This window comes from Rhea pennata, chromosome 29, assembly GCF_028389875.1.
Source record: "Rhea pennata isolate bPtePen1 chromosome 29, bPtePen1.pri, whole genome shotgun sequence".
NCBI classification, from domain to species: Eukaryota; Metazoa; Chordata; class Aves; order Rheiformes; family Rheidae; genus Rhea; species Rhea pennata.
Genome location: NC_084691.1, coordinates 2,540,599 through 2,568,102, shown reverse-complemented (window position 1 = coordinate 2,568,102; position 27,504 = coordinate 2,540,599). Strand labels below are relative to the sequence as shown.

Here is a 27,504-nt window from a genome sequence, read left to right as displayed (position 1 = left end):
CGGCGGTGCCCGCTGCGCCGGGCGGCGGTGGCGCCCGCTGCCGGCGCCGGCGCCGCCGGGCGCCCTTAGGCCTCGGAGGCCGCCTGGGGCTTGAGCTGCGCCTTCTCCATGGCGGTGCCGTAGGGCAGCGAGCGCTTGAAGAAGCCCAGCTGCACCCCGGGGTGGGGGTGGGGGGGGGTCAGCGGGCACCGCCACCCGCCCCGGCGCCCCCGGGCCACCCCGTCACCCGGCTCCCCGGGCCCACATCGCCCGGGCCACCCGTGCCCCCCGTGTCCCCATCCCCGCGTCTCCACGTCACCCGGGCCACCTGTGTCCCCATGCCCGCGTCTCCACGTCGCCCAGGCCACCCGTGCCACCCGTGTCCCCATCCCCGCGTCTCCACGTCCCCTGGGCCACCCGTGCCACCCGTGTCCCCATCCCCGCGTCTCCACATCACCTGGGCCACCTGTGTCCCCATCCCCGCGTCTCCACGTCGCCTGGGCCACCCGTGCCACCCATGTCCTCAACCCCGCATCTCCATGTCCTCTGGACCACCCATGCCACCCATCCCCGTATCTCCATGCCCCCTGTGCTACCCGTGTCCGTGGTGTCCCCATACCCGTGTCCCCATGTCCCCTGTGCCCCCTAGGCCACCCATGTCACCCTGCGTCCTCCATGTCCCCCCATCCCCATCCCCATGTCCCCCTATCCCCTTCCCCAACATGTCCCCACACCCCCTGGTCGCCCCCTCCCCATGTCCCCATCCCCGTGCCACCTTGCAGAGGCCACGGCTGAGCCCCTGCCCCCCCGTGTCCCCTGCCCCCCCAATGTCCCCTGCCCCCCCCGTGTCCCCTGCCCCCCCCCGTGTCCCCCCGTGGCACCTTGTAGAGGCCGTAGCTGAGCAGCGCCAGCAGCAGCAGCCCCAGCAGCGCGGCCACGACCACGATCCACACGGGCACCCCGCCGCCGCCCCCCGCCGCCGCCCACTGCAGCCCCGTCGCCACCTGCGGCACCCGCGCCGGGTGAGCGCGCCCGCCGCGGGCCCGCGAACCGCCCACGGCCCTCCCGGGGTCAACCACGGCCACCCACGGACCTCCCAGGGCCACCCACGGCCCTCCCAGGGTCAACCATGGCCACCCACGGACCTCCCAGGGCCACCCATGGCCCTCCCAGGGTCAACCATGGCCACTCATGGACCTCCCAGGGCCACCCACGGACATCCCAGGGTCAACCACGGCCACCCACGGACCTCCCAGGGCCACCCACGGACATCCCAGGGTCAACCATGGCCACTCATGGACCTCCCAGGGCCACCTACGGCCCTCCCAGGGTCAACCACGGCCACCCATGGACCTCCCAGGGCCACCCACGGCCCTCCCGGGGTCAACCACGGCCACCCACGGACCTCCCAGGGCCACCTACGGCCCTCCCAGGGTCAACCACGGCCACCCACGGACCTCCCAGGGCCACCCACGGACATCCCAGGGTCAACCATGGCCACTCATGGACCTCCCAGGGCCACCTACGGCCCTCCCAGGGTCAACCACGGCCACCCATGGACCTCCCAGGGCCACCCACGGCCCTCCCGGGGTCAACCACGGCCACCCACGGACCTCCCAGGGCCACCTACGGCCCTCCCAGGGTCAACCACGGCCACCCACGGACCTCCCAGGGCCACCCATGGCCCTCCCAGGGTCAACCATGGCCACCCACGGACCTCCCAAGGCCACCTACGGCCCTCCCAGGGTCAACCATGGCCACCCACGGACCTCCCAGGGCCACCCACGGCCCTCCCAGGGTCAACCACGTCCTCCCGTGGACCACCCGCAGCCACCCCATGGACCTCCCAAGATCACCCGTGGCTAGCCACAGCCACCCATAGATGCTCCATGGCCATTCATGGACCCTCTACGGCCACCCATGACCACCCATGGCCCGTCTGGACCTCCCAGGGTCACCTATGGCTGCCCAGGGACCTCCTAGGGCCATCCATGGCCACCCCATGGACTCCCTGGACATTCCAGGGCCAACCATAGCCACCCATAGACCTCCTAGGGCCACCCACGACTGCCCCATGTACCCCTGTGGACCTCCTAAGGTCACCCATGGCCACCCCTACATGCTCCATGGCCATCCATGGATCCTCCACAGCCACCCATGACCACCCATGGGCCCTACGGACTACCCAGGGCCACCCATGGATCTTCCAGTGACACCCATGGCCATCTATGACCATCCATGGCCACTGAGAGATGCCCGGTGGCCACCCATTGATCCTTCACAGCTACCCATAGCCTCCAATGCATCCCACAGACCTAGCTGGCCACCCATGACCATCCATGGACTCCATAGACCTCTCAGGGTAATCCATGGGGCCCCATGGCCACTCATGGATGTCAATGGGCCCCATGGACCACCCATGGCCACTTGTGACCACTCATGGACCCCATAGACTTCCCAAGGCCACCCACAGCTGCACCACAGACCCCCATGGACCTCTCAGGGTCACCCACGGCCATCCATGCCAATCCATGGCCACTCATAGATGCCACATGGCCACCTGTAGAGCCTTGACAGCCACCCATGGCCACCAATGGGCCCCGTGGACCTCCCAGGGTCACCCATGGCCACCTGTGACCACCCATGGGCCCCACAGACCACTCAGGGTAGCCCACGGGCCCCATGGACCTCCCAAAGCCACCCATGGCCCTCCCAGGGCCACCCATGCGCTCCTATGGCCCCCTACCATGTCAGCATCAGCCCCCAGGCCCACCCTCACCCACATGGGTGCCAACAGGGTGCCTGGCCACGGCCCATGGCCCTGCCCCCCCCATTCCATGGCTGTGTCTCACGTCCCACAGCCACATCCCCCGCCCAACCACGGCTTGTGGTGGCATCCCACAGCCACGTCCCCCCTCCAACCACGGCTTGTGGTGGCGTCCCACGGCCACGTCCCTCCTCCAACAATGGCTTGTGGTGGCATCCCACGGCCACATCCCCCCTCCAACCACGGCTTGTGGTGGCGTCCCACGGCCACGTCCCCCCTCCAACCACGGCTTGTGGTGGCATCCCACTGCCACATCCCCCCTCCAACCACGGCTTGTGGTGGCGTCCCACGGCCACGTCCCCCCCTCCAACCACGGCTTGTGGTGGCATCCCACGGCCACGTCCCCCCAAGGACGGTGGTGTCCCCCGCGCCCACGTCCCCCCCGCCCCCCCGGCGGTGGCGCCGGCCCCGCGGCCCCGCTGACCTGCAGGCGCTCGCTGGGGTAGTGCTGGGGCCGGATGCGGTAGGGCAGCCGGTGAACCTGGTACTCGGCCTCGCAGCGCAGCGCCGGCGCCGGCGCCTCCCTCTGCGGCACCCGCATGTTGGCTCGGGCGCCCCGGGGCCGCCCCCCGCCCCGAGCACCCCAGCGTCACGGGCACCTCTGCACCGGGGGCACCCCGAGCACCCCGGCACTGGGGGCAGCCCAGCGCTGCAGGGGCCTCTGGGGCGGGGGTGGGGGGTGTCTTGGGGTGTCAGCGGGTGTCGGGGACCCAGAGGGATGGGGGAGGGTCTCAGGACATCCCAGGGGTCCAAAGGGTGCCAGGGGTCCTGGGGGACAAGGGAGGGTCCTGGGACATCCTGGGGGGTCCCAAGGGTGCCAGGGGGTCCCAGGGCATCCTGAGGGGTCCTAAGGGTGCCAGAGGTCTGGTGGGGTCCCAGGGAACTCTGGGGGATCCCAAGGGTGCTGGGGTATCCTGGGGGACAACGGAGTGTCCTGGGGCATTCTAGGGGATCCCAAGGGTGCCAGAAGTCCCATGGGACAAGCGAGGGTCCCAGGGCAACCTAGGGGGTCCCAAGGGTGCCAGAGGGTCCCACGGGGACAAGGGAGGGTCCCGGGGCATCCCAGGGGGGGTCCAAAGGGTGCCGGGGGTCCCAGGGGGGTCCCAAGGGTGTCGGGGATCCCAGGGGTGCCAGGGGACAAGGGAGGGTCCCGGGGCATCCTGGGGGGTCCCAAGGGTGTCAGGGGGTCCCAGGGCACTGCAGGGGGTCCCAAGGGTGCTGGGGGATCCTGGGGGAGAAGGGAGGGTCCCGGGGCACCTCAGGGGGCTCCCAAGGGTGCCAGAGATCCCAGGGGTCCCAGGGGACAACGAAGGGTCCCGGGGCCTCCCGGGGGGGGTCCCAAGGGTGCCGGGGGCTCACCTGGGGGAAGGAGGCGGCCCAGACGCGGAAGGCCAGGCGCAGGCTCACCCGCTGCTGCCGCTCCAGCCCCCCCATGGGGCAGCTCAGCCGGAAGCACTCGGCCTCCGGGCACCTCTGCGGGCGCCGGCGCCGCGTCACCCGCCGGCCGGCACCCGGCACCCGCGCGGCACCCGCGGCACCCGGCACCGTGCACCCCCGGCATCCAGCACCCATGGGAACCGCCACCCACGGCACCCAGCACCCACGGCACCCAGCGCCCACGGCACCCAGCGCCCCCGGCACCATGGCATCACGCACCCACGGCACCGTGCACCCCCGGCACCCAGCACCCATGGGAACCGCCACCCACGGCACCGTGCACCCCCGGCACCCAGCACCCATGGCACCATGGGATCATCCACCCAGAGCACCATGCACCCACGGCACCCAGCACCCATGGCACCCAGCGCCCACGGCACCCAGCACCCCCGGCGCCATGGCATCACGCACCCACGGCACCGTGCACCCGTGGCACCCAGCACCCATGGGAACTGCCACCCATGGCACCGTGCACCCGTGGCACTGAGCACCCACGGCACCCAGCATCGCCGGCGCCGTGGTGTCACGCACCCCTGGTACCATGCACCCCCGGCACCCAGCACCCATGGCACCCAGCAGCCATGGGAACCACCACCCCCGGCACTGTGCACCCATGGCACCCAGCACCCATGGCACCCAGCAGCCATGGGAACCGCCACCCCTGGCACTGTGCACCCCTGGCACCCAGCACCCACAGCACCATGCACCCACGGCACGCAGCACCCATGACACCGTGCGCCCAAGGCACCATGGCATCATCCACCCAGAGCACTGTGCACCCATGGCACTCAGCACCCACGGCACCCAGCTCCCTCAGCACCGTGCACCCACGGCATCCAGCACCCACGGTACTGTGGCATCATGCACCCACAGCACCGTGGACCCACGGCGCCGTGACATCGTGCACACATGGCACCCAGCACCCACAGCACCGTGCACCCACAGCACCGTGCACCCACAGCACCCACGGCACCCGGGGCACAGGGCCGCCCCCCCCCCCGCGCGCCCCGGCGTCGCTGACCAGAACGTGGGGGCTGCCGCCCCGCGCCGCCTCCCGCCGCTGCACCGGGTGCTGCTCCGCGCTCTGCTCCAGCTGCCGGCACCCAGGGTCCCCTCAGCCCCCGGGGCGTGGGGGTGGGGGGACCCTGCCGCCCGGCGTGTCCCCTCCCCACCCCGAGGTAGCCCCCACCTCCCAGCACCACCTAGCGTCCCCGAACACCTCCTAGAGCCGCCCGCAGTGCCCGGGGCCACCCACCTCCCAATGTCACCCAATGTCCCCAGCACCTCCTACTGCCACCCACAGCTCCCAGGGCCACCCACAGCTCCCAGGGCCACCCAGTGTCCCCAAGCACCTCCCAGGGCCACCTGCTGCCCCATTCCTCAGTGCCACCCACCTCCCAGGGCCACCCACCTCCCAGGGCCACCCAGTGTCCCCAAGCACCTCCCAGGGCCACCTGCTGCCCCATTCCTCAGTGCCACCCACCTCCCAGGGCCACCCAGTGTCCCCAAGCACCTCCCAGGGCCACCTGCTGCCCCAATCCTCAGTGCCACCAACCTCCCAGTGCCACCCACTGTCCTCAGCACCCTCCTGGTGCCACCTGTTGCTCTACTCCCTGGTGCCATCCCCACCCCCCAATACCACCCAGTGTCCCCAGCACCCCCCTGGTGCCACCACCCGCCGGTGGCGGCGCGCGAGGTGCCCACCCGGGGGGGCAGGGTGCCCAGGGGGTGGCTGGCGGAGCAGTTGGGGGGTCCCGAGTGGCCGGTGACGAGCAGCAGGGGCTTGCCGCGGTGGCTCAGGGGACAGCGCAGCTCCAGGGTGCCGTGGCTGATGGCGCTGGGGCCCTCGTTCACCACCTGCACGGCGCCAAGGCGTGGGGCGCGCGGCACCCACACGGGCCCCACGGCATGGGGACACCCACCCCCCGCCACGGCGTGGGACGTGGGCACCCTCGGGGAGGACACGGCACTGCGGTCATCTGGGAGGTGGGACATGGGCACCCATGGAGGGAACACGGACCCTCAGGAGGTGGGATGTGGGCACCCATGGGGAGGACATGGCGTCGTGGTCACCCAGGAGGTGGGACATGGGCACCCATGGAGGGAACATGGACCCTCACGAGGTGGGACGTGGGCACCCATGGGGAGGACATGGCGTCGTGGTCACCCACGAGGTGGGACATGGGCACCCATGGAGGGAACATGGACCCTCACGGGCTGGGATGTGGGCACCCATGGGGAGGACATGACGACATGGTCACCCAGGAGGTGGGACATGGGCACCCATGGAGGGAACATGGACCCTCACGGGCTGGGATGTGGGCACCCATGGGGAGGACATGGGGACACAGGCACCCATGGGAGGGATACAGACCCTCAAGGGGTGGGACACTTGCAACCACGGAGGAGCACACGGACATAGGTACCCATGGAAGGACATGGACCCCCGAAGGGTGGGACATGGGCACCCATGAGGAAGACATGGGGACGCTGATGCCAATGGAGAGGACCTCAGACATGGACACCCATGGGGGAGAACATAGGCACCCACGGGAGGGATATGAACCCCCAAGGGGTGGGACATGTGCACCTATGGAGGGGCATGGGGATACGGGTACCCATGGAGGGATACGGACCTTCAAGGGGGGGGGGGACACGGACACCCATAGCGGGGTAACAGGGACACCCATGGGGAGGGGCACAGGCTGGAGACACAGATACCCATGGGGTTAGACACATGGGCACCCGCAGGGTGGACACAGACACCCATGGGTGTTGGGAACATGGACCCCTATGGAGCTGGGGACACGGGCACCTATGGTGGGACCAGGGACACCTGTGAGTAGGTGACACGGACATCCACGATGGGGGGAGGACACAGACACCCACGGGGAGACCCCAGCCTCACCTCATAGACGTGCTCCACCTCGGGCCCCACGTCCTGCTCCTGCTGGGGCGCCCGCCACGGCGTCCCCCCGCTGGGGAGGGTCACGGCTTCGGGCCGGGAGACGCTGCGGGTGGTGGGGGTGGGAACGGAGGGCAGGGGGTCAGCGGTGCCCCACGTCCCCCCCAGCCCACCCCACCGAGGCGCGGCGCGCTGGGGGAGCACTCACCCGTAGGAGGAGAGGCGGGTGGCCGCCCGCACCTCCAGCGGGAAGGCCACCAGCGGGCTCCGCGAGTTGTTGGCGTTCTTGCTGCCGAGGCACCGGCGGTGGTGGAGGGGGGGTGGGGGTCACGGCCCGCCTGCACCCCGGCAGGACCCGCACCCATAGGACCCCCCCCTCCCCACTGCCCATGGGACTTGCAACTGGGAAATCCCACTGAGACCCACCACCAAGGGACCTGCACCCACAGGACCTCACCAGGAACCCCAACTGAGACCCACCACCAGAGGAGCTGCACCCACGGGACCTCACCAGGAACCCCTGCTGAGACCCACCACCAGAGGAGCTGCACCCACGGGACCTCACCAGGAACCCCGCTGAGACCCACCACCAAGGGACCTGCACCCATGGGACCTCACCAGGAACCCCGCTGAGACCCACCACCAGAGGAGCTGCACCCACGGGACCTCACCAGGAACCCCGCTGAGACCCACCACCAAGGGACCTGCACCCATGGGACCTCACCAGGAACCCCAACTGAGACCCACCATCAGAGGAGCTGCACCCACAGGACCCCACCAGGAACTCCCGCTGAGACCCACCACCAGAGGAGCTGCACCCACAGGACCCCACCAGGAACCCCCACTGAGACCCACCACCAGGGGACTCCCATCCATGGGACCCAGCACCCATGGGACCCCACCACAATCCCCCACTGGGACCTTCACTCACAGGACCTAGAGTGGGACCCCCACACCTGGGACCCATCCTAGGGACCCTACCAGGACCCCTCACTTTTGAGACCCCCTACTCCTGAGGCCCCAGACGGGGACCCCTAGCCCAAGACTCCCCACCCTAGCGACCCCTCACCCCAGGGACCCCAGGGTGGGGCCTCCCACACATCAGGGATCCTCACCCCACCTCCAGGTTCCCCCTCCCAGCCAAGACCCACCACCCCAGGAAGCCCCCAACCAGGACTCCCCCCCCCACCATGAACACCCCCCTACTTCATGAACCCCCAACCAGCCCCCCCCCAGCACCCCAGGGTGCCCCCGCCCCAGGGTGCCCCCGGGGGCACCGGCGGCACCTGCGGATCTGCAGCTCGAAGCGGATGCTCTTGCTGCCGTCGCCCAGGCGGGGCACGGTGAAGCGCAGCCCCCCCCACAGCTGGGGGGCAGAGGCGGGTGAGCGCGGCGGCGGCACCCCCGCGCGCGCCCCCCACCCAGGCCCCCCACCCCCCACCGCCGACTCACGCTGGCGCCCGCCTTCATGGGGTTGCCCAGGTCGCAGACGACGGTGCTCGACCCGTTCGCCCGCTCGAACTCGCAGCTCAGCTGGGAGAAGTTCTGGGGGCGCCCGGCCCGTCAGCCGGCGCCCGCACCCCCGGGGCACCCAGACCCCCATCGCTACGGGCACCCACTGCCACGGGCACCCGGCCCCTAGGACACCCGCTGCCGTGGGCACACATGACCACAGGCATCCACCACCATGGGAACCCACCACCATGGGAACCCACCACCATGGGAACCCACCACTATGGCCACCCAGACCCCTGGCGACCCAACGCCATGGGCACCCACTGCCACGGGCACCCAGGCCCTGTGCACCCACTGCCATGGGCCACCTGTGTGCCCACATACCCCACATCCAGGAGAGCACCCACGTGCCCCAGAAGAGCCCCCATGTTCTCCCGAACACCCCAGGAGAGCCCCCACGCACCCATGCACCCCACATCCAGAAAAGCACCCATGTGCCCCAGAAGAGCTCCCATGTGTCCAAGCACCCACATCCAGAAGAGCACCCATGCGCCCCAGAAGAGCACCCATACACCCAAGCACTCCATATCCAGAAGAGCACCCGCGTGCCCCAGAAGAGCACCCACGTGCCCACGCACCGCCCATCCAGGAGAGCACCCACGTGCCCATGCACCCTCCCATCCAGGAGAGCACCCACGTGCCCACGCACCCCCCCATCCTGGATAGCACCCACATGCCCACGCACCCCTCCATCCAGGATAGCACCCACGTGCCCACGCACCCCCCCATCCAGGAGAGCACCCACGTGCCCACGCACCCCCCCATCCAGGAGAGCACCCACATGCCCACGCACCCCTCCATCCAGGATAGCACCCACATGCCCACGCACCCCCCCATCCAGGAGAGCACCCACGTGCCCACGCACCCCCCCATCCAGGAGAGCACCCACATGCCCACGCACCCTACACCCAGAAGAGCACCCAAGCGTCCCAGAAGCCCACCCACGTGCCCACGCGCCCCAGGAGAGCACCCATACATCCAAGCACTCCATATCCAGAAGAGCACCCGCGTGCCCCAGAAGAGCACCCACGTGCCCATGCACCCTCCATCCAGGAGAGCACCCACATGCCCACGCACCCCCCCATCCAGGAGAGCACCCACGTGCCCATGCACCCTCCATCCAGGAGAGCACCCACATGCCCACGCACCCCCCCATCCAGGAGAGCACCCACGTGCCCATGCACCCTCCCATCCAGGAGAGCACCCACATGCCCACGCACCCCCCCATCCAGGAGAGCACCCACGTGCCCATGCACCCTCCATCCAGGATAGCACCCACATGCCCACGCACCCCCCCATCCAGGAGAGCACCCACGTGCCCATGCACCCTCCCATCCAGGAGAGCACCCACATGCCCACGCACCCCCCCATCCAGGAGAGCACCCACGTGCCCATGCACCCTCCCATCCAGGAGAGCACCCACATGCCCACGCACCCCCCCATCCAGGAGAGCACCCACGTGCCCACGCACCCCCCCATCCAGGAGAGCACCCACGTGCCCACGCACCCTACACCCAGAAGAGCACCCAAGCGTCCCAGAAGCCCACCCACGTGTCCACGCGCCCCAGGAGAGCCCCCCCCGTGCCCCGCAGCCCCCCCCCCCGCCGGGGCACCCACCCCGTGCTGCCGCAGCACCCCGGTGTACTCGGCCGGGGGGGGCAGCCGCACGTGCAGCTCGGCCTCGTAGGCGCCCCCCTCGCCCTGGTTGCGGGCGTTGAACGTCAGGTTGAGGCTGTTGCGGTCGCCCAGGTAGACGGCGCGGCGGTCCCTGTGGGGCGGCGGCGGGGGGGGGGGGGGGAGTGGGGGGCGTCAGGCGGCCGCGTCACCCGCCGCAGCGTCACCCGCCGCGGTGTCACCCGCCGCGGCGTCACCGGCCGCCGCGCGCCCGGCCCTTACCCGAAAACCTCCAGCTGCAGGTCGGGCACGCAGATGTTGTCCTCACCGCAGTCCAGCTGGATGTGAGCCTGCCCGGCGGCACAGGAGGGGACACGGTGGGTGACGTGGGGAGGGCCCGGAGCCATGTCACCCCCGGGTCCCCGGCGGGGGGGGGGGGTTGGTGCCACATTGTTTTTTGGCACCAGGTGGCACCGGGTGGTACCATATGGTGCTGGGTGGCACCAAGCTGCAGCAGGTTGCATCTGGTGGCACCGCGTTGCACCGAGTGGCACTGGGGTGGCACCAGGCTGCACTGGGTGGCCCCGGGCTGCACCAGGTTGCATTGAGTGACACCAAGGTGCACCAGTCTGCACTGGGTGGCACCTGGTGGCACTGGGTGGCCCCGGGCTGCACCAGGTTGCATTGAGTGACACCAAGGTGCACCAGTCTGCACTGGGTGGCACCTGGTGGCACTGGGTGGCCCCGGGCTGCACCAGGTTGCATTGAGTGACACCAAGGTGCACCAGTCTGCACTGGGTGGCACCTGGTGGCACTGGGTGGCCCCGGGCTGCACCAGGTTGCATTGAGTGACACCAAGGTGCACCAGTCTGCACTGGGTGGCACCTGGTGGCACTGGGCTGCACCGAATTGCATTGGGTGAGGTTGGGCGGCACCACGCTGCACTGGGTGGCACCTGGTTGCATCGGGTGGCATTGGCTGACACCGGGGGGCACCACGCAGCGCTGTGTTGCACCAGGCGGCACCGGGTGGCACTGGGTGGCCCCACGTAACACCGCGTTGCACCGGGTGACGCCGTGTTGCATTGAGGTGCATCAGATTTGCACGGGTGGCACCGGCTGGCAACACGGCGACCAGGCAGCACCGGGTGACACCACGGTGGCCGAGTTGCATGAGGTGACACCCACGGTGACCAGATTGCCCTAGGTGGCACCACCGGGTGCTGTACCTTCTGCTCGATGCGGGTGCGAGCCCGGTGGTCCAGGATGGGCCGCAGCCCGTGCCGGTCCTCGGGCGCCCGCGGGTCGAGGCCGAAGCTCAGCGCCACGTGGATGGGCGACAGCTTGTCCCGAAACTCCGTCTCGTTCTGGGCAGGGTGACGCCCAAGGGGACACGTCAGCGGCTGCTCCAGCGCCCCCGAGCTCCCTCCCCGAGCGCCCGGCCACGGTGGCACCTCACCCGCAGGTAGACCTTCATGTCGCGGCACTGGGCGCCGGCGCCGTTGGGGACGGCCAGGGGCAGCGTCAGGGTGGGCTGGCGCCCGGCGAGGAAGAGCGCCCGCTTCACGGCGCCCTTGGCCTTCTGCCCGTCCAGGCTCAGCTCCACGGTGAAGCCTGCGGGCAAGGCGGGCTCAGGCAGGGCCCAGGCGTCCGGGCGGCGGGGCCCAGGCGTCCGGGCGGGGGCCGTGGCCCCACTCACCGATGGAGCTGGGCACGTGCTTCCCCGAGGCGTTGAGGCAGAAGCTCAGGTTGATGCTGGAGAGGGAGATGGTGGGGTGTGATGGGGACACCGTGGTGTCCCCCCACCCCGAGGTGTCCCTTGGTGTCCCCTGGCCCATGATGCCCATGGCTCCTCCAGGCCCTCTCGCTCTGGTGTCCCCAACCCCTCTGACCCCACTCCTTGGTGTCCCCTTGTGTCTCCAACCCTTCTGACACCCACCTCAGTGTCCTCTGAGTGTCCCCAACCCCTCTGACACCCAGACTGTCCCCTCTTTCTGTCCCCAACAACCTTCCAGATCTCCCCTTGTGTCCCCAACACCTCTGATCCCCTTCTGGTGTCCCCTGCCCCTCAGAAGCCCCCAGACCCGCTCTGGTGTCCTCTGGATGTCCCCAAGCTCTCCATCCCCCACCCATTGTCTCCTGGATGTCCCCAACCCCTTAGACCTCCCCAGTGTCCTCAATGACTCTGACACCTCTTGGTGTCCCCAACTTCTCAGGACATCTCAGGTTGCCCCAACATCTCCTCAGCGTCCCCAACCCCTCAGCCCCCCCCGCCCCCAGGGTGTCCCCTGGAGCCCCTCTAGTTGCCCAGGGCGGGCAGGGCTGGGGCCGGACACCAGGGCCCCCAGTGGCACCTACCAGGGCACGAGGAGGCCGGTGTCCTCGAGGGCGCAGCCCCGCTCCTCGGGGTTGAACATGGTGGGGAAGATGCTGAGCGAGGCGCTGGCGTAGACGATGGGGCGGCCCCTGCGGGGACACCAGGGGCGGCACCGTGGGGTGACACTGCGGGTGGCACCGCAGGCGCCATGGTCCTCATCCGGGGGCACCTACCTATACACCACGGCTGTGTCCACGCCGAAGGCACCCACGATGAGGTCTGCAGGGAGAGGGGCACAGCTGGGTGTCACCTGGCCACAGGGCTCCCGGGGGGTGGGCATGGCCATGGCTGGGTATAACCATGCCAAGGGGCACCCATAGGATGGCCATGGCTTGGTGTGACCATCCCAAGGATGGGGGAGGGGCACAGCTGGGTGTCACCTGGCCACAGGGCACCCATGGGGTGGGCATGGCCATGGCTGGGTATCACCATGCCAAGGAGCACCCATGGGGTGGGTAAAGTCATGGTTTGGTGTCACTACGCCAAGGCACTCCCATGGGGTAGGCATGGCCATGGCTTGGTATCGCCATGCCAAGGAGCACCCACGGGGTAGGCATGGCCATGGCTCGGTGTGACCATGCCAAGGAGCACCCACGGGGTAGGCATGGCCATGGCTCGGTGTGACCATGCCAAGGAGCATCCATGGGGTAGGCATGGCCATGGCTCGGTGTGACCATGCCAAGGAGCATCCATGGGGTAGGCATGGCCATGGCTCGGTGTGACCATGCCATGGAGCACCCATGGGGTAGGCATGGCCATGGCTCGGTGTGACCATGCCAAGGAGCACCCACGGGGTAGGCATGGCCATGGCTCGGTGTGACCATGCCAAGGAGCATCCATGGGGTAGGCATGGCCATGGCTTGGTGTGACCATGCCAACGAGCACCCACAGGGTAGGCATGGCCATGGCTCGGTGTGACCATGCCAAGGAGCACCCATGGGGCAGGCATGGCCATGGCTTGGTATCACCATGCCAAGGAGCACCCATGGGGTAGGCATGGCCATGGCTTGGTATCACCATGCCATGGAGCACCCATGGGGTAGGCATGGCCATGGCTCGGTGTGACCATGCCAACGAGCACCCATGGGGCAGGCATGGCCATGGCTCGGTGTGACCATGCCATGGAGCACCCATGGGGTAGGCATGGCCATGGCTTGGTATCGCCATGCCATGGAGCACCCATGGGGTAGGCATGGCCATGGCTTGGTATCGCCATGCCAAGGAGCACCCATGGGGTGGGTAAAGTCACGGTTTGGTGTCACCACGCCAAGGCGCCCCCATGGGGTGGGCGTGGCCAGGGCCGAGCGCCACCCCGCCGCGGGGCACCGCCGGGGCGGCAGGCCCCTTACCCGGGTAGCCGTTGCCGTCCAGGTCCTTGGCGCCGCGCAGGGCCGAGCCGAAGAAGTCGGGCGCGTGGCCGGGCGCCCAGTGGCCGCGCAGCACCTGCGAGGGCTCGGGGTGCAGCCCGCCCGCGCCCCCGTTGTACACGAACACCACGCCCTGGCGGCCCTCCGCCCCGAAGGGCGCCCCGACGGCCACGTCTGCGGGCGCCCGTCAGTGGGGCCGCCCCGGCACCCCACCTCCCACCCCCCGAGCCCCACCGCCCGCGGCCCAGCACCCATGCACCTACTGCACCCTCCTGGGCCACCCCGCAACCTGGCACCCCCAGGGTCCTCCCGGGTCACCACACCACCAGGGGTGCCACCCCATAGCACAGGCATCCCCTGCACCCCAGCACCCTCCTGCGCCACCCCATAACCTCCAACTCCCCCCCCTGCACCCACCCCAGCACCCTCCCGCACTGCCCCATGGCCCAGCACCCTTGCATCTACTGCACCCTCCCATGCCACCCCACAACCAGGACAACCCAGCAACCTCCTGGGCCATCCCATAGCATGGGACCTCCTGCACCGCAGCACCCACCCAGGCCACCCCACAGCCCAGCACCCTTGGGTGTGACCCCATAGCACGGGCACCCTCTGCACCCCAGCACCCTCCTGTGCAACCCCACAACCTGGCACCCCCAGGGTCCTCCTGGGTCACCCCATAGCACAGGCACCCTCTGCACCCCAGCACCCTCCTGTGCACCCCACAACCTGGCACCCCCAGGGTCCTCCTGGGTCACCCCATAGCACGGGCACCCCCGGCACCCCAGCACCCTCCTGTGCACCCCACAACCTGGCACCCCCAGGGTCCTCCTGGGTCACCCCATAGCACGGGCACCCCCGGCACCCCAGCACCCTCCTGTGCACCCCACAACCTGGCACCCCCAGGGTCCTCCTGGGTCACCCCATAGCACGGGCACCCCCGGCACCCCAGCACCCTCCTGTGCACCCCACAACCTGGCACCCCCAGGGTCCTCCTGGGTCACCCCATAGCACAGGCACCCTCTGCGCCCCAGCACCCTCCTGTGCACCCCACAACCTGGCACCCCCAGGGTCCTCCTGGGTCACCCCATAGCACGGGCACCCCCAGCACCCTCCTGTGCACCCCACAACCTGGCACCCCCAGGGTCCTCCTGGGTCACCCCATAGCACAGGCACCCTCTGCACCCCAGCACCCTCCTGTGCACCCCACAACCTGGCACCCCCAGGGTCCTCCTGGGTCACCCCATAGCACAGGCACCCCCGGCACCCCAGCACCCTCCTGTGCACCCCACAACCTGGCACCCCCAGGGTCCTCCTGGGTCACCCCATAGCACGGGCACCCCCGGCACCCCAGCACCCTCCTGTGCACCCCACAACCTCGCACTCCCAGGGTCCTCCTGGGTCACCCCATAGCATGGGCACCCTCTGCACCCCAGCACCCTCCTGTGCACCCCACAACCTGGCACCCCCAGGGTCCTCCTGGGTCACCCCATAGCATGGGCACCCTCTGCACCCCAGCACCCTCCTGTGCACCCCACAACCTGGCACCCCCAGGGTCCTCCTGGGTCACCCCATAGCACAGGCACCCCCGGCACCCCAGCACCCTCCTGTGCACCCCACAACCTGGCACCCCCAGGGTCCTCCTGGGTCACCCCATAGCACGGGCACCCCCGGCACCCCAGCACCCTCCTGTGCACCCCACAACCTCGCACTCCCAGGGTCCTCCTGGGTCACCCCATAGCATGGGCACCCTCTGCACCCCAGCACCCTCCTGTGCAACCCCATAAGCCCCCTGCAACCCAGCACCCTCCCGCACCGCCCCATGGCCCAGCACCCACGCACCTACTGCACCCTCCCACGCCACCCCACAGCCTGGCACCCCCAGCACCCTCGGGTGCCCCCCCACATCACAGCCCTCCCCCCCCCCCTCCCCCGGCCCTCGCACCCACCGTTGTAGCCGTCCTGGTCGAGGTCGCCCAGGGGGGCGACGGCGCTGCCGAAGCGCCCGAACTCCTGGCGCCCGGTGAGGGCCAGGGCGGGCGCGGGGGGCGCGCCGGGGGGCCGGGCGCCCGCCGGGCGCTGCAGGTACAGGTACACCCTGCCCACCTCCTGCACCCGGCCCTCCGCCGTCCGCTCCATGAACAGCGGGGCGCCCACCAGCAGGTCGTCCAGCCTGCGGGCGCCGGGGCGTCAGGCGGCTGCCGGGCTTTGGGGTGGGGGGTGGGGGGCGGGTAGGGTGACGGGGGTGGCGCCGGGGGGTGGGTGGGTGGGGGGGGGCCGGGCGCCCGCGCTCACCCGTCGCTGTTGACGTCCGTGGCGGCCACGGCGTAGCCGAAATAGGCGGCCATCTGGGGGGGGGGGGGGTGAGGGGTGCCACCCTGGCACCCTGCACCCCACCCCTGGGCACCCTGCACCCCCTATGGGCACCCCACACCCCCCAGGCACCCCCAGCCTGCAAAGGCACCCTGCAACCCCTCCCCACGGGCACCCCCAGCCTGCACGGGCACCCTGCACCCTCCATGGGCACCCTGTACCCCCCATGGGCTCTCCGCACCCCCCCCAGCACCCTGAGCCTGCACAGGCACCCTGCACCCTCCATGGGCACCCTGTACCCCCCGTGGGCTCTCCGCACCCCCCCCCAGCACCCTGAGCCTGCACAGGCACCCTGCACCCTCCATGGGCACCCTGCACCTCCCCATGAGCACCCCGCACACCCTATGGGCACCCCGCACCCCCAATGGGCACCCCGCACCCCCCAGGCACCCCCAGCCTGCAAGGGCACCCTGCACCCCCCCCCAGGCACCTTGCACCCCCTGTGGGCACCCTGCACCCCTCAGCCCCCCCTGCCCTGCAAGGGCACCCTGCACCCCCCGCCCCGGGCACCCTACACCCCCACCCCCCGCCCCGGGCACCCTGTGTCCCCTGTGGGCACCCGGCACCCCCCACTGCTTCCCAGCACCCTGCACGGATACCCCAGCCCTCTGCACCGGGGCGGGGGGCACCCCGCTGCGCCCCGCAGGGCACCCTGCACCCCCCCCCCGGGCACCCTCACCTGCTCCCCCGAGAAGTTGTACAGGGACCTCATATTGGTGCCGTTGAGGATGGTGACCTGGGGCGCGGGGGACGCTGGGGCAGGGGCCCGGGCGCCTGGGGGGGCCCTGCTCGAACCCCCCCAGCACGCAGCACCCCCAGACTGCAGCAGCCACCCCTGCAGCACCCCCGAGTCCCACAGCACCCAATGCTGCAGCACCCCAAACTGCAGCACCCCACCCTGCAGCACCCCAAATGCCACAGCACCCAATCCTGCAGCCCCCCAAACCCTGCAGCCCCCCAAACTGCAGCCCCCCAAACTGCAGCACCCCATCCTGCAGCACCCCAAATCCACAGCACCCAACCCTGCAGCACCCCAACCCTGCAGCCCCCCAAACTGCAGCACCCCAACCCTGCAGCTCCCATCCTTGCAGCACCCCAAATCCCACAGCACCCAACCCTGCAGCCCCCCAAACCCTGCAGCCCCCCAAACTGCAGCACCCCAACCCTGCAGCACCCAGCGCCTCTGCCCCCCAAACTGCAGCACCCCAACGTGCAGCACTCAACCCCACAGCACCCAACCCTGCAGCACCCCGACCTGCAGCACCCAGCGCCTCTGCCCCCAACCCTGCGGCCCCCCCAGCACGCAGCCCCCCAGATGGCAGTACCCACCCTTGCAGCACCCCAAATCCCACAGCACCCAATGCTGCAGCACCCCAAACCCTGCAGCACCCCAAACTGCAGCACCCCAAACTGCAGCACCCCAACCTGCAGCACCCCAAATCTCACAGCACCCAATGCTGCAGCACCCCAACCTGCAGCACCCCAACCTGCAGCACCCCGAATCCCACAGCACCCAACCCTGCAGCACCCCAACCTGCAGCACCCAGCGCCTCTGCCCCCCAAACTGCAGCACCCCAACGTGCAGCACTCAACCCCACAGCCCCCAACCCTGCAGCACCCCAAACCCTGCAGCCCCCAAAACTGCAGCACCCCATCCCTGCAGCACCCCGAATCCCACAGCACCCAACACTGCAGCACCCCAACCTGCAGCACCCAGTGCCTCTGCCCCCATCCCTGCAGCACCCCAACGTGCAGCACTCAACCCCACAGCACCCAACCCTGCAGCACCCAATGCTGCAGCCCCCCAAACCCTGCAGCACCCCAAACCCCACAGCACCCAACCCTGCGGCACCCCAACGTGCAGCCCCCAAACCCTACAGCCCCCCAAACTGCAGCCCCCAACCCTGCAGCCCCCCAAACCCCACAGCACCCAACCCCTCCGCCCCCCAGCCCCGCAGCGCCCAGCACCCGCGGCTGCAGCACCCGCGGCTGCAGCTGCCACCCGGCGCCTTACGTAGCCGTAGGTGAGGTTGCCCTTGGGCACGCCGGCCACGAAGTCTGCAAGGAGCCGCGAGGTGGGGAGGGGGGGGTGGGTGCCAGGCGCCCCGGCACCCAGCCCCCCGGCACCCTGCCCCCCGGGCACCCCGGGCACCCGGCACCCGGCCCTACCTTGGGTCTCGTCCCCGCTGAACTCGCCCACGGCCACCGAGTAGCCTGCGGCACCGAGAGGGTCACAGAGGTGACGGGTGCTGCCCGCCCGTGCCGGGCGCCCGCCGTCGCCCCGGGCACCCCCCAGCGTCACCCCGCGCACCCGGCGTCACCCCGGGGAACCCGGCGTCGCTCTGTGTCGCCCCGTGCAGCCAGCGTCGCCCCACGTCACCCCGTGCACCCGGCGTCACCCCGTGCACCCGGGATCACCCTGTGCACCCTGCACCGTGCACGTCGCCCCGAGCACCCAGTGTCACCCTGTGCACCCGGGGACACCCCGTGCACCCGGGGACACCCCCTGCACCCAGTGTCACCCCGTGCACCCGGCATCGCCCCAGGTCACCCTGTGCACCTGGGATCACCCCGTGCACCCGGCGTCACCCTGTGCACCCGGGGACACCCCGTGCACCCAGTGTCACCCCGTGCACCCGGTATCGCCCCAGGTCACCCTGTGCACCTGGGATCACCCCGTGCACCCGGCGTCACCCTGTGCACCCGGGGACACCCCCTGCACCCAGTGTCACCCCGTGCACCCGGCATCGCCCCAGGTCACCCTGTGCACCTGGGATCACCCCGTGCACCCGGCGTCACCCTGTGCACCCGGGGACACCCCGTGCACCCAGTGTCACCCCATGCACCCGGCATCGCCCCAGGTCACCCTGTGCACCCGGCGTCACCCTGTGCACCCAGCGCCGCGCACGTCGCCCCGAGCACCCAGTGTCACCCCACGCACCCAGTGTCACCCCCTGCACCCGGCGTCGCCCCGTGTCACCCTGTGCACCTGGCGTCACCCTGTGCACCCGGGGTCGCCCCAGGTCACCCTGTGCACCCGGGATCACCCTGTGCACCCGGCGCCGCGCACGTCGCCCCGTGCACCCGGTGTCACCCTGTGCACCCGGCACTGCGCACATTGCCCCGTGCACCCAGGGTCACCCCGTGCACCCGGCACTGCGCATGTCGCCCCGCGCACCCAGGGTCACCCCGCGCGCCCGGCGCCGCCCCGCGCACCCATGTAGCTGTCGTCGTAGGTGCCGGCGGCCTGGCGCGTCTGCAGCTGCCCGGCCACCTCCTGGATCAGGTAGTCGGGGAAGTCGGCGGCCGCGATCTGCTCCTGCGTCGCCGAGATCACCTGGCCTGCGGGGCGGCCGCCTCAGCACCCCTGGGTGCCCCGGCACCCGCGCCCCGGCACCCGCACCCCTGGGCAACCCGGCACCCACGCCCCTGGGCACCCGTGCCCCTGGGCACCCTGCACCTGGGTGTCTGCACCCCTGGGCACCCTGTACCCAGTCACCCTGCACCCCCAGGCACCCTGTACCTCTGTGCACTCAGCACCCCTGGGCACCCTGCACCTGGACACCAGCACCCCTTGGCGTCACGTACCCAAACACCCAGCACCCCTGGGCACCCCTGGGCTCCCTGCACCTGGGCACCCTGCATCCAGACGCCCAGCACCGCTGGGCTCCCTGCACCCCTTGGTACCTCTGGGCACCCTGCACCCCTGGGCACCAGCACCCCAGGCACCCTGCACCCCTGAGCACCAAGCACCCCAGGCACTAGCACCCTTGGGCTCCTGGTACTCCCGGCACCCAGCACCCTTGGACACCCCACAGCCTGGGCACCCTGCACCCCTGGGCACTCAGCACCCTGGCAGCCCGGGCACCCTGCACCCCAGGTCCCCAGCACGGAGTGGGGGTGGGGGGGGGGCAGGATCGGGGCCGGGCTCTCACCTTGCCAGAAGTAGCTGCCGGGGCCCCCCAGGAGCACCCGCCCCGTCTGCGGAGAGAGCGGCCGTCGGCGCTGGGGCACCCCACGGGCCCCACGGGCCCCCAGACGCCCCCTAGAGCCCTGTGCACCCCACAGGCCCCCGCGCACCCCCTAGAGCCCCAGGCACCCCCTAGATACCCCCTATAGCCCTGGGTGCCCCCTAGAGCCCTGTGCACCCCCACAGACCCCCGTGCACCCACTAGAGCCCCACGGACTCCTATGTGCCCCCTAGAGCCCTGTGGACCCCCATGTGCCCCCTAGAGCCCCATGGACCCCTGTGCACCCACTAGAGCCCCACGGACCCCTATGTGCCCCCTAGAGCCCTGTGCACCCCTGTGCACCCCATATAGCCCCATGGACCCCCATGTGCCCGCTAGAGCCCCATGGACCCCTGTGCACCCCCTATAGCCCCATGGACCCCCATACGCACCCTATAGCCCTGTGCACCCCTGTGCACCCCTATAGCCCCACAGACCCCCATAAACCCTCTAGAGCCCCACGGACCCCCACATACCCCCTAGAGCCCCACAGACCCTCACGTGCCCCCTATTGCCCCATGCACCCCCACGGACCCCCATGCACCCCCTATGCCCGCGTGCGCCCCTGCGGACCCCCCTGCACCCCCTATAGCCCCCAGTGCCCCCCATACTTCCAGGTGCCCCTATGTGCCCCCACATGCCCCCCATGTTGCCCCGTGCTGCCCCCCAGGCCCCCGCGACGTCCCCCCCTCACCTGGGTGAACTCGGCGCTGAAGCCCCCCTGGCAATAGCCCTGCCCGGCCTCCGAGTTGAGGTCTGGGGAGACAACGGAGTTTGGGGGCACCCATGGGTGCTGGGCGGGGTGCAGCACCCCCAGGGCTAGGGGACATGGGTTGTCCCCAGACAGGGGTCCATGGGGATGCCACTATGGGGTAGGGGTTGTAGGGGGACCCAACAGGGGTCCATGGTGGTGTCACCATGGGGTAGGAGGCCAGGAGGTGCCACAGGTTGGGTCCATGGTGGCATCACCCAACATTGGGGGGTTCAGGAGGTGCCGGGTGGACGCTGGGGGAATCCCCCCAGGGCAGGAGGTCCCAGGCAGGGGACCACGGAGTTGTCATCCTGGGGTGGGGGGACACAGGGGTCCCAGGCATGGGTCCACGGTGGTGTCGCCATGGGGTGGGAGGCCAGGAGGTGCCACGGGTTAGGTCCATGGTGGCATCACCCAACATCGGGGGGCTCAGGAGGTGTGGGGTGGGCGCAGGGGTCGTCCCCCCAGGGCAGGGGGACGCGGGTGCCCCCGGGCGGGGGTCCCGGGGGTCCGGGGCACCCACCAGAGCGGCAGGGCGCGTACTCCACGAACTTGGAGAAGTTGCCCACGGAGAGGAAGCAGGTGCCCACGGGGTCCCGGCCCGGCTCCTCCTTCACCGTGCGCCAGCTGTACAGTGGGGCGCAGGCCTGGGGGGGTCCCACGTCACCGGGGTGCACCTCGGGACCCCCCTCGGCCCCCCGACAGCCCCTATGGGTGCCCACAAGTCCCACCAATGTCCCCATGTCCCCCCCAATGTCCCCATGCGCTCCCATCCTCTCATACACCCACGTCCTCCCAGGTCCCACCATGTCCCATCGCGTCCCACCATGTCCCCATGCACCCACGTTCCCCCATGTCCCTACGTCCCCCCACGTCCCCCCACGCTCCTCTTTGTCCCCACGCACCCGTGTCCCCCCATGCACCCATATCCCCCCAGGTCTCCAAGCACCCGTGTCCCTCACGTCCCTCCATGTTCCTCCATACTCCTCTGGGTCCCCATGCACTCGTGTCCCCCCATGTTCTCCTCTTCCCATGTCCCACCACGCCCCCAAGCACCCATGTCCCATGTCCCCCTCATGTCCCATGTCCCTCTGTATCCCCATGCACCCACGTCCCCCATGTTCCCCTATCCCCTCATGTCCTCCCACGTACCACCATGTCCCCCTGTGTCCCCATGCAACCATGTCCCCATGTTCCTGTGTCCCCTCAAGTCCATCTGTGTCCCCTCATGTTCCCTGTTCCCATGCCCCACCATGTCCCCCTGCACCCATGTCCCACCACATCCTCATGTTCCCCCACATCTCCCTGTGTCCCCATGCACCCATGTCCCACCACATCCTCATGTTCCTCCACATCTCCCCATGTCCCCATGCACCCATGTCCCACCATGTCCCCCCATATCCCCATGCACCCATGTCCCACCACATTGCCATGTTCCCCCACATCTGCCCGTGTCCCCATGCACCCATGTCCCCCCATGTCCCCCCATATCCCCATGCACCCATGTCCCACCATGTCTCCATGTTCCCCCACATCTCCCCATGTCCCCATGCACCCAAGTCCCACCACGTCCCCATTTCTCCACTTCTCCGCATGTCCTCCTGCACCCATGTCCCACCACGTCCCCATGCACCCAAGTCCCACCACGTTCCCATGTTCCCCCCCACCTCCCCATGTCCTCCTGCACCCAAGTCCCACCACGTCCCCATGTTCCCTCACATCTCCCCATGTCCCATGCACCCATGTCCCACCACGTCCCCCTGCACCCACGCCCCCCCGGCCCCCGCACCAGGATGGAGTTGTTGTGGGCGCGCACGGTGGCCCCGAACCACTGCAGCGACTTGAACTCCACGGCGTCGCTGCTGTTGCCCCCGAAGTCGTGGGTGCGGGTGCCTGCGGGGGGAGCGGGACCCCACCGTGAGCGCGGTGGCCAGGACCAGGGCGGGGGGGGGTATGGGCACCCGTGGCGGGGCTCTGGGGTGTCATGGGCACCCATGGAGGAGGTCTGGGGGGCTGTGGTGGGTCCCCAGCCCCCCGGCGGCCCCAGGAGCTTGGGTGGGGATGGGGGGAGGGCACAGGGGCATGTGGGACCCCCGGCCGGCCCCACAGCCACCGCTCCACATGCCCGTGGCTCCCCGCCCCCACGCCTGTGCCCATCCCCGTGGCTCCCCGCCCCCATCCCTGTGCCCATCCCCGTGGCCCCCTGTCCCCATCCCTGTGCCCACGGCTCCCCATCCCTGTGCCCATCCCCGTGGCTCCCTGTCCCCATCCCTGTGCCCACGGCTCCCCGTCCCTGTGCCCATCCCCGTGGCTCCCCGCCCCCATCCCTGTGCCCATCCCTGTGGCCCCCTGTCCCCATCCCCGTGCCCACGGCTCCCCGTTCTTGTGCCCATCCCCGTGGCTCCCTGTCCCCATCCCTGTGCCCACGGCTCCCCGTCCCTGTGCCCATCCCCGTGGCTCCCTGTCCCCATCCCTGTGCCCACGGCTCCCCATCCCTGTGCCCATCCCCGTGGCCCCCTGTCCCCATCCCTGTGCCCACGGCTCCCCGTCCCTGTGCCCATCCCCGTGGCTCCCTGTCCCCATCCCTGTGCCCACGGCTCCCCATCCCTGTGCCCATCCCCGTGGCCCCCTGTCCCCATCCCTGTGCCCACGGCTCCCCGTCCCTGTGCCCATCCCCGTGGCTCCCTGTCCCCATCCCCGTGCCCACGGCTCCCCGTCCCTGTGCCCATCCCCGTGGCTCCCCGCCCCCATCCCTGTGCCCATCCCCGTGGCCCCCTGTCCCCATCCCCGTGCCCACGGCTCCCCGTCCCTGTGCCCATCCCCGTGGCTCCCTGTCCCCATCCCTGTGCCCACGGCTCCCCGTCCCTGTGCCCATCCCCGTGGCCCCCTGTCCCCATCCCCGTGCCCACGGCTCCCTGTCCCTGTGCCCATCCCCATGGCTCCCTGTGCTTGTCCCCATGTCCTTGGCTCCCTGTCCCCAGCCCCATGCCCGTTCCCACAGCTCCCAGTTCCCATATCCACGGCTCCCTGTCCCTGTGCCCGCCCCGTGCCCATCCCCACGGCTCCCCGTCCCCATGCCCGCGTCCATGGCTCCCCGTGCTCGTCCCCATGTCCGTGGCTCCCCGTCCCCATGCCCATTCCCACAGCTCCCGGTCCCCATATCCATGGCTCCTGGTTCCTGTGCCCATCCCTGTGCCCATCCCCATGGTTCCCTGGGCCCGTCCCCAAGCTCATGGCTCCCCATCCCTGTACCCGTCCCCATGCCCATCCCCATGGCTCCCCGTCCCTGTGGCTCCCCGTCCCCATACCTGTCCCCATGCCCATCCCCGTGGCTCCCTGTCCCCATGGCTCCCCGTCCCCATGCCCATCCCCATGGCTCCCCGTCCCTGTGGCTCCCCGTCCCCATACCTGTCCCCATGCCCATCCCCGTGGCTCCCTGTCCCCGTGGCTCCCTGTCCCCATGCCCATCCCCATGGCTCCCCGTCCCTGTGGCTCCCCGTCCCCATACCTGTCCCCATGCCCATCCCCGTGGCTCCCTGTCCCCGTGGCTCCCCGTCCCCATGCCCATCCCCATGGCTCCCCATCCCCGTGGCTCCCCGTCCCCATACCTGTCCCCATGCCCATCCCCGTGGCTCCCTGTCCCCGTGGCTCCCTGTCCCCATACCTGTCCCCGTGCCCGTCCCCTTGGCTCCCCGTCCCCGCAGCCCCCCATCCCCGTGCCCGCAGCTCCCCGTCCCCATCCCCGTGGCTCCCTGTCCCCATCCCCGTGGCTCCCCGTCCCCGCAGCCCCCCATCCCCGTGCCCGCAGCCCCCCATCCCCATCCCCGTGGCTCCCCGTCCCCATCCCCATGGCTCCCTGTCCCCATCCCCGTGGCTCCCTGTCCCCGCAGCCCCCCATCCCCATCCCCGTGGCTCCCCGTCCCCATCCCCGTGTCTCCCCGTGCCCGCAGCCCCCCATCCCCATCCCCGTGGCTCCCCATCCCCATCCCTGTGGCTCCCCGTCCCCATCCCCATGGCTCCCCGTCCCCGCAGCCCCCCATCCCCATCCCCGTGGCTCCCCGTCCCCATCCCCATGGCTCCCTGTCCCCATCCCCGTGACTCCCCGTCCCCGCAGCCCCCCAACCCCGCAGCCCCCCATCCCCATCCCCGTGGCTCCCCGTCCCCATCCCCGTGTCTCCCCGTGCCCGCAGCCCCCCATCCCCATCCCCGTGGCTCCCCATCCCCATCCCCGTGGCTCCCCGTCCCCATCCCCGTGGCTCCCCGTCCCCACAGCCCCCCATCCCCATGCCCGTGGCTCCCCATCCCCATCCCCACGGCTCCCCATCCCCATCCCTGTGGCTCCCCGTCCCCACAGCCCCCCATCCCCATGCCCGTGGCTCCCCATCCCCATCCCCACGGCTCCCCGTGCCCGCAGCCCCCCATCCCCATGCCCGTGGCTCCCCATCCCCATGCCCGTGGCTCCCCATCCCCATCCCTGTGGCTCCCCGTCCCCACAGCCCCCCATCCCCATGCCCGTGGCTCCCCGTCCCCATGCCCGTGGCTCCCGTACCGACGTGGTCGAACTCGATGGGGCTGCAGGCGCCGGCGTCGGGCTGCCAGGGGCAGTAGTAGACGGCGCCGCCCTGGGTGACGTTGGGTTGGCTCGTGTTGGCCTTGGGGGCACCCACCAGGATGCTGAAGCTATTGGGGGGGGGGACACGTGTGAGCGGGGCACCCTGGGGATCCCCCCCCCCCCGCCCGCCCGCGCCGCCCCCGCGGCTCCCATCAGTCATCCCGCCGCCCGGACGCCTGGGCCCCCTCGTCACCTCTGAGTCAGCCCGCCCGGCCGCCGCTCCATTCCCGCTTCCCGCTGCGGCTTCCCGGGGGGGGGGGCACCCAGGCCGGGGGGGGGGGCACCCAAGTCCGTGCCCGGACGCCTGGGCCCCTCCCTAGATCTAAGGGGAGCGGGGAAGGCAGGGCAATGCCCGGACGCCTGGGCCCCTCCTGGGTTTTGGGTCAGGCGGGGTGGTGGGCGGGAGAGGCAGGACAGTGCCCGGACGCCTGGGCCCCTCCTGGCGTTTGGGTCAGGCAGAGGGGGCAGGGCAATGCCCGGACGCCTGGGCCCCTCCTGGGTTTTGGGTCAGGCGGGGTGGTGGGCGGGGGAGGCAGGACAGTGCCCGGACGCCTGGGCCCCTCCCGGCGTTTGGGTCAGGCAGAGGAGGCAGGGCAATGCCCGGACGCCTGGGTCCCTCCTGGGGTCTGGGTCAGGGCCGGCAGGGCAGCGCCGGACGCCTGGGCCCCTGGTGGGCTCTGGGACAGGGGAGGGAGTAGGGTAATGCCCGGACGCCTGGGCCCCTCCTGAAATCTAGGTTGGAGTGTGTGTGTGTGTGTAGCGGGGGCAGGCAGGGCAGTGCCGGACGCCTGGGCCCCTGGCAGGGTTTGGGCCGGGGTGGGGGAGGGCAGAGCCGGACGCCTGGGCCCCTGACAGGATTTGGGGCGGGGGTGGGGGGCAGGGCTGCGCCGGACGCCTGGGCCCCTAGCGGAGTTTGGGCCGGGGATGGGGGTTGGGGGGGGTGGGGCAGGGCTGCGCCGGACGCCTGGGCCCTTAGCGGAGTTTGGGCCGAGGATGGGGAGGTGTGTGGGGGGGGAGCGGGGGGGGGGGGCGGGGCAGTGCCGGACGCCTGGGCCCCTGGCGCGCGCTCTGGGCCGGGCCGGTGCCCGGGGGCAGCGGGGCCGCGATGCCCCGCAGGAAGTTCCCGGCCTCGACGGCTCCGGGGCCGGAAACGCTGCGGGGCGGCGGCGGCGGCGGCGGCGAGCGGGACCCCCCCGGCCCCGGCCCCGCGTCCCGGCCCCGTCCCGCTCCCGCGGCGGCGGCGCCTCCGCCCCGTCCCGCTGCCGGTGCCCGGTGCCGCGGCGGGTCCCGCGCGCGCTGCCGCCCCGGAGCCGCTGCCCGGAGCCGGTGCCCGGTACCGGTGCCCGGAGCCGGTTCCCGGTGCCCGGTGCCCAGTGCCCGGAGCCCGTGCCCGGTACCGGTGCCCGGTGCCGGTTCCCGGTGCCCGATACCAGTGCCCGGTGCCCAGTGCCGGAGCCGGTGCCCGATACCGGTGCCCGGTACCGGTGCCCGGTGCCGGTTCCCGGTGCCCGGAGCCGGTGCCCGGTGCCCGGTGCCGCTGACCTGCGGGGCCGCGGGAGGTAGAAGTCCACGGCGAAGCCGAAGAGGGAGCCGGGGGCGCCGCGGAAAGCCGCGGGCCGCGACGCCGCCAGGTTGAAGGCGGCGGCGGGCGGCGGCGGCAGCAGCAGCGGCGGCAGCAGCAGCAGCAGCAGCAGCGGCGGCGGCGGCGGCGGCGGCGGGGCCATGGCGCGGGCGCGGC

At 70.8% G+C, this 27,504-nt stretch overlaps 1 protein-coding gene across 1 annotated transcript; it reads right to left on the bottom strand.

The window, feature by feature from the left end:
* Window positions 1–13: 13 nt before the first annotated feature.
* On the bottom strand, window positions 14–27,460 carry ITGA5 (integrin subunit alpha 5; the record flags this gene model as incomplete). The annotated part of the gene is made up of 30 exons (XM_062597502.1): window positions 14–149; window positions 861–983; window positions 3,231–3,332; window positions 4,166–4,279; window positions 5,265–5,336; window positions 5,948–6,100; window positions 7,152–7,254; window positions 7,357–7,437; window positions 8,435–8,514; window positions 8,601–8,693; window positions 10,281–10,431; window positions 10,560–10,627; window positions 11,506–11,643; window positions 11,736–11,890; window positions 11,976–12,031; window positions 12,635–12,742; window positions 12,827–12,872; window positions 14,003–14,194; window positions 15,970–16,193; window positions 16,316–16,368; window positions 17,073–17,129; window positions 18,408–18,451; window positions 18,563–18,607; window positions 19,610–19,735; window positions 20,329–20,374; window positions 21,098–21,159; window positions 21,678–21,801; window positions 22,944–23,047; window positions 25,704–25,834; window positions 27,309–27,460. Coding segments are annotated over 30 exons (3,087 nt in total), but the record flags the coding sequence as incomplete, so codon positions are not given.
* Between the last annotated feature and the right edge of the window lie 44 nt (window positions 27,461–27,504).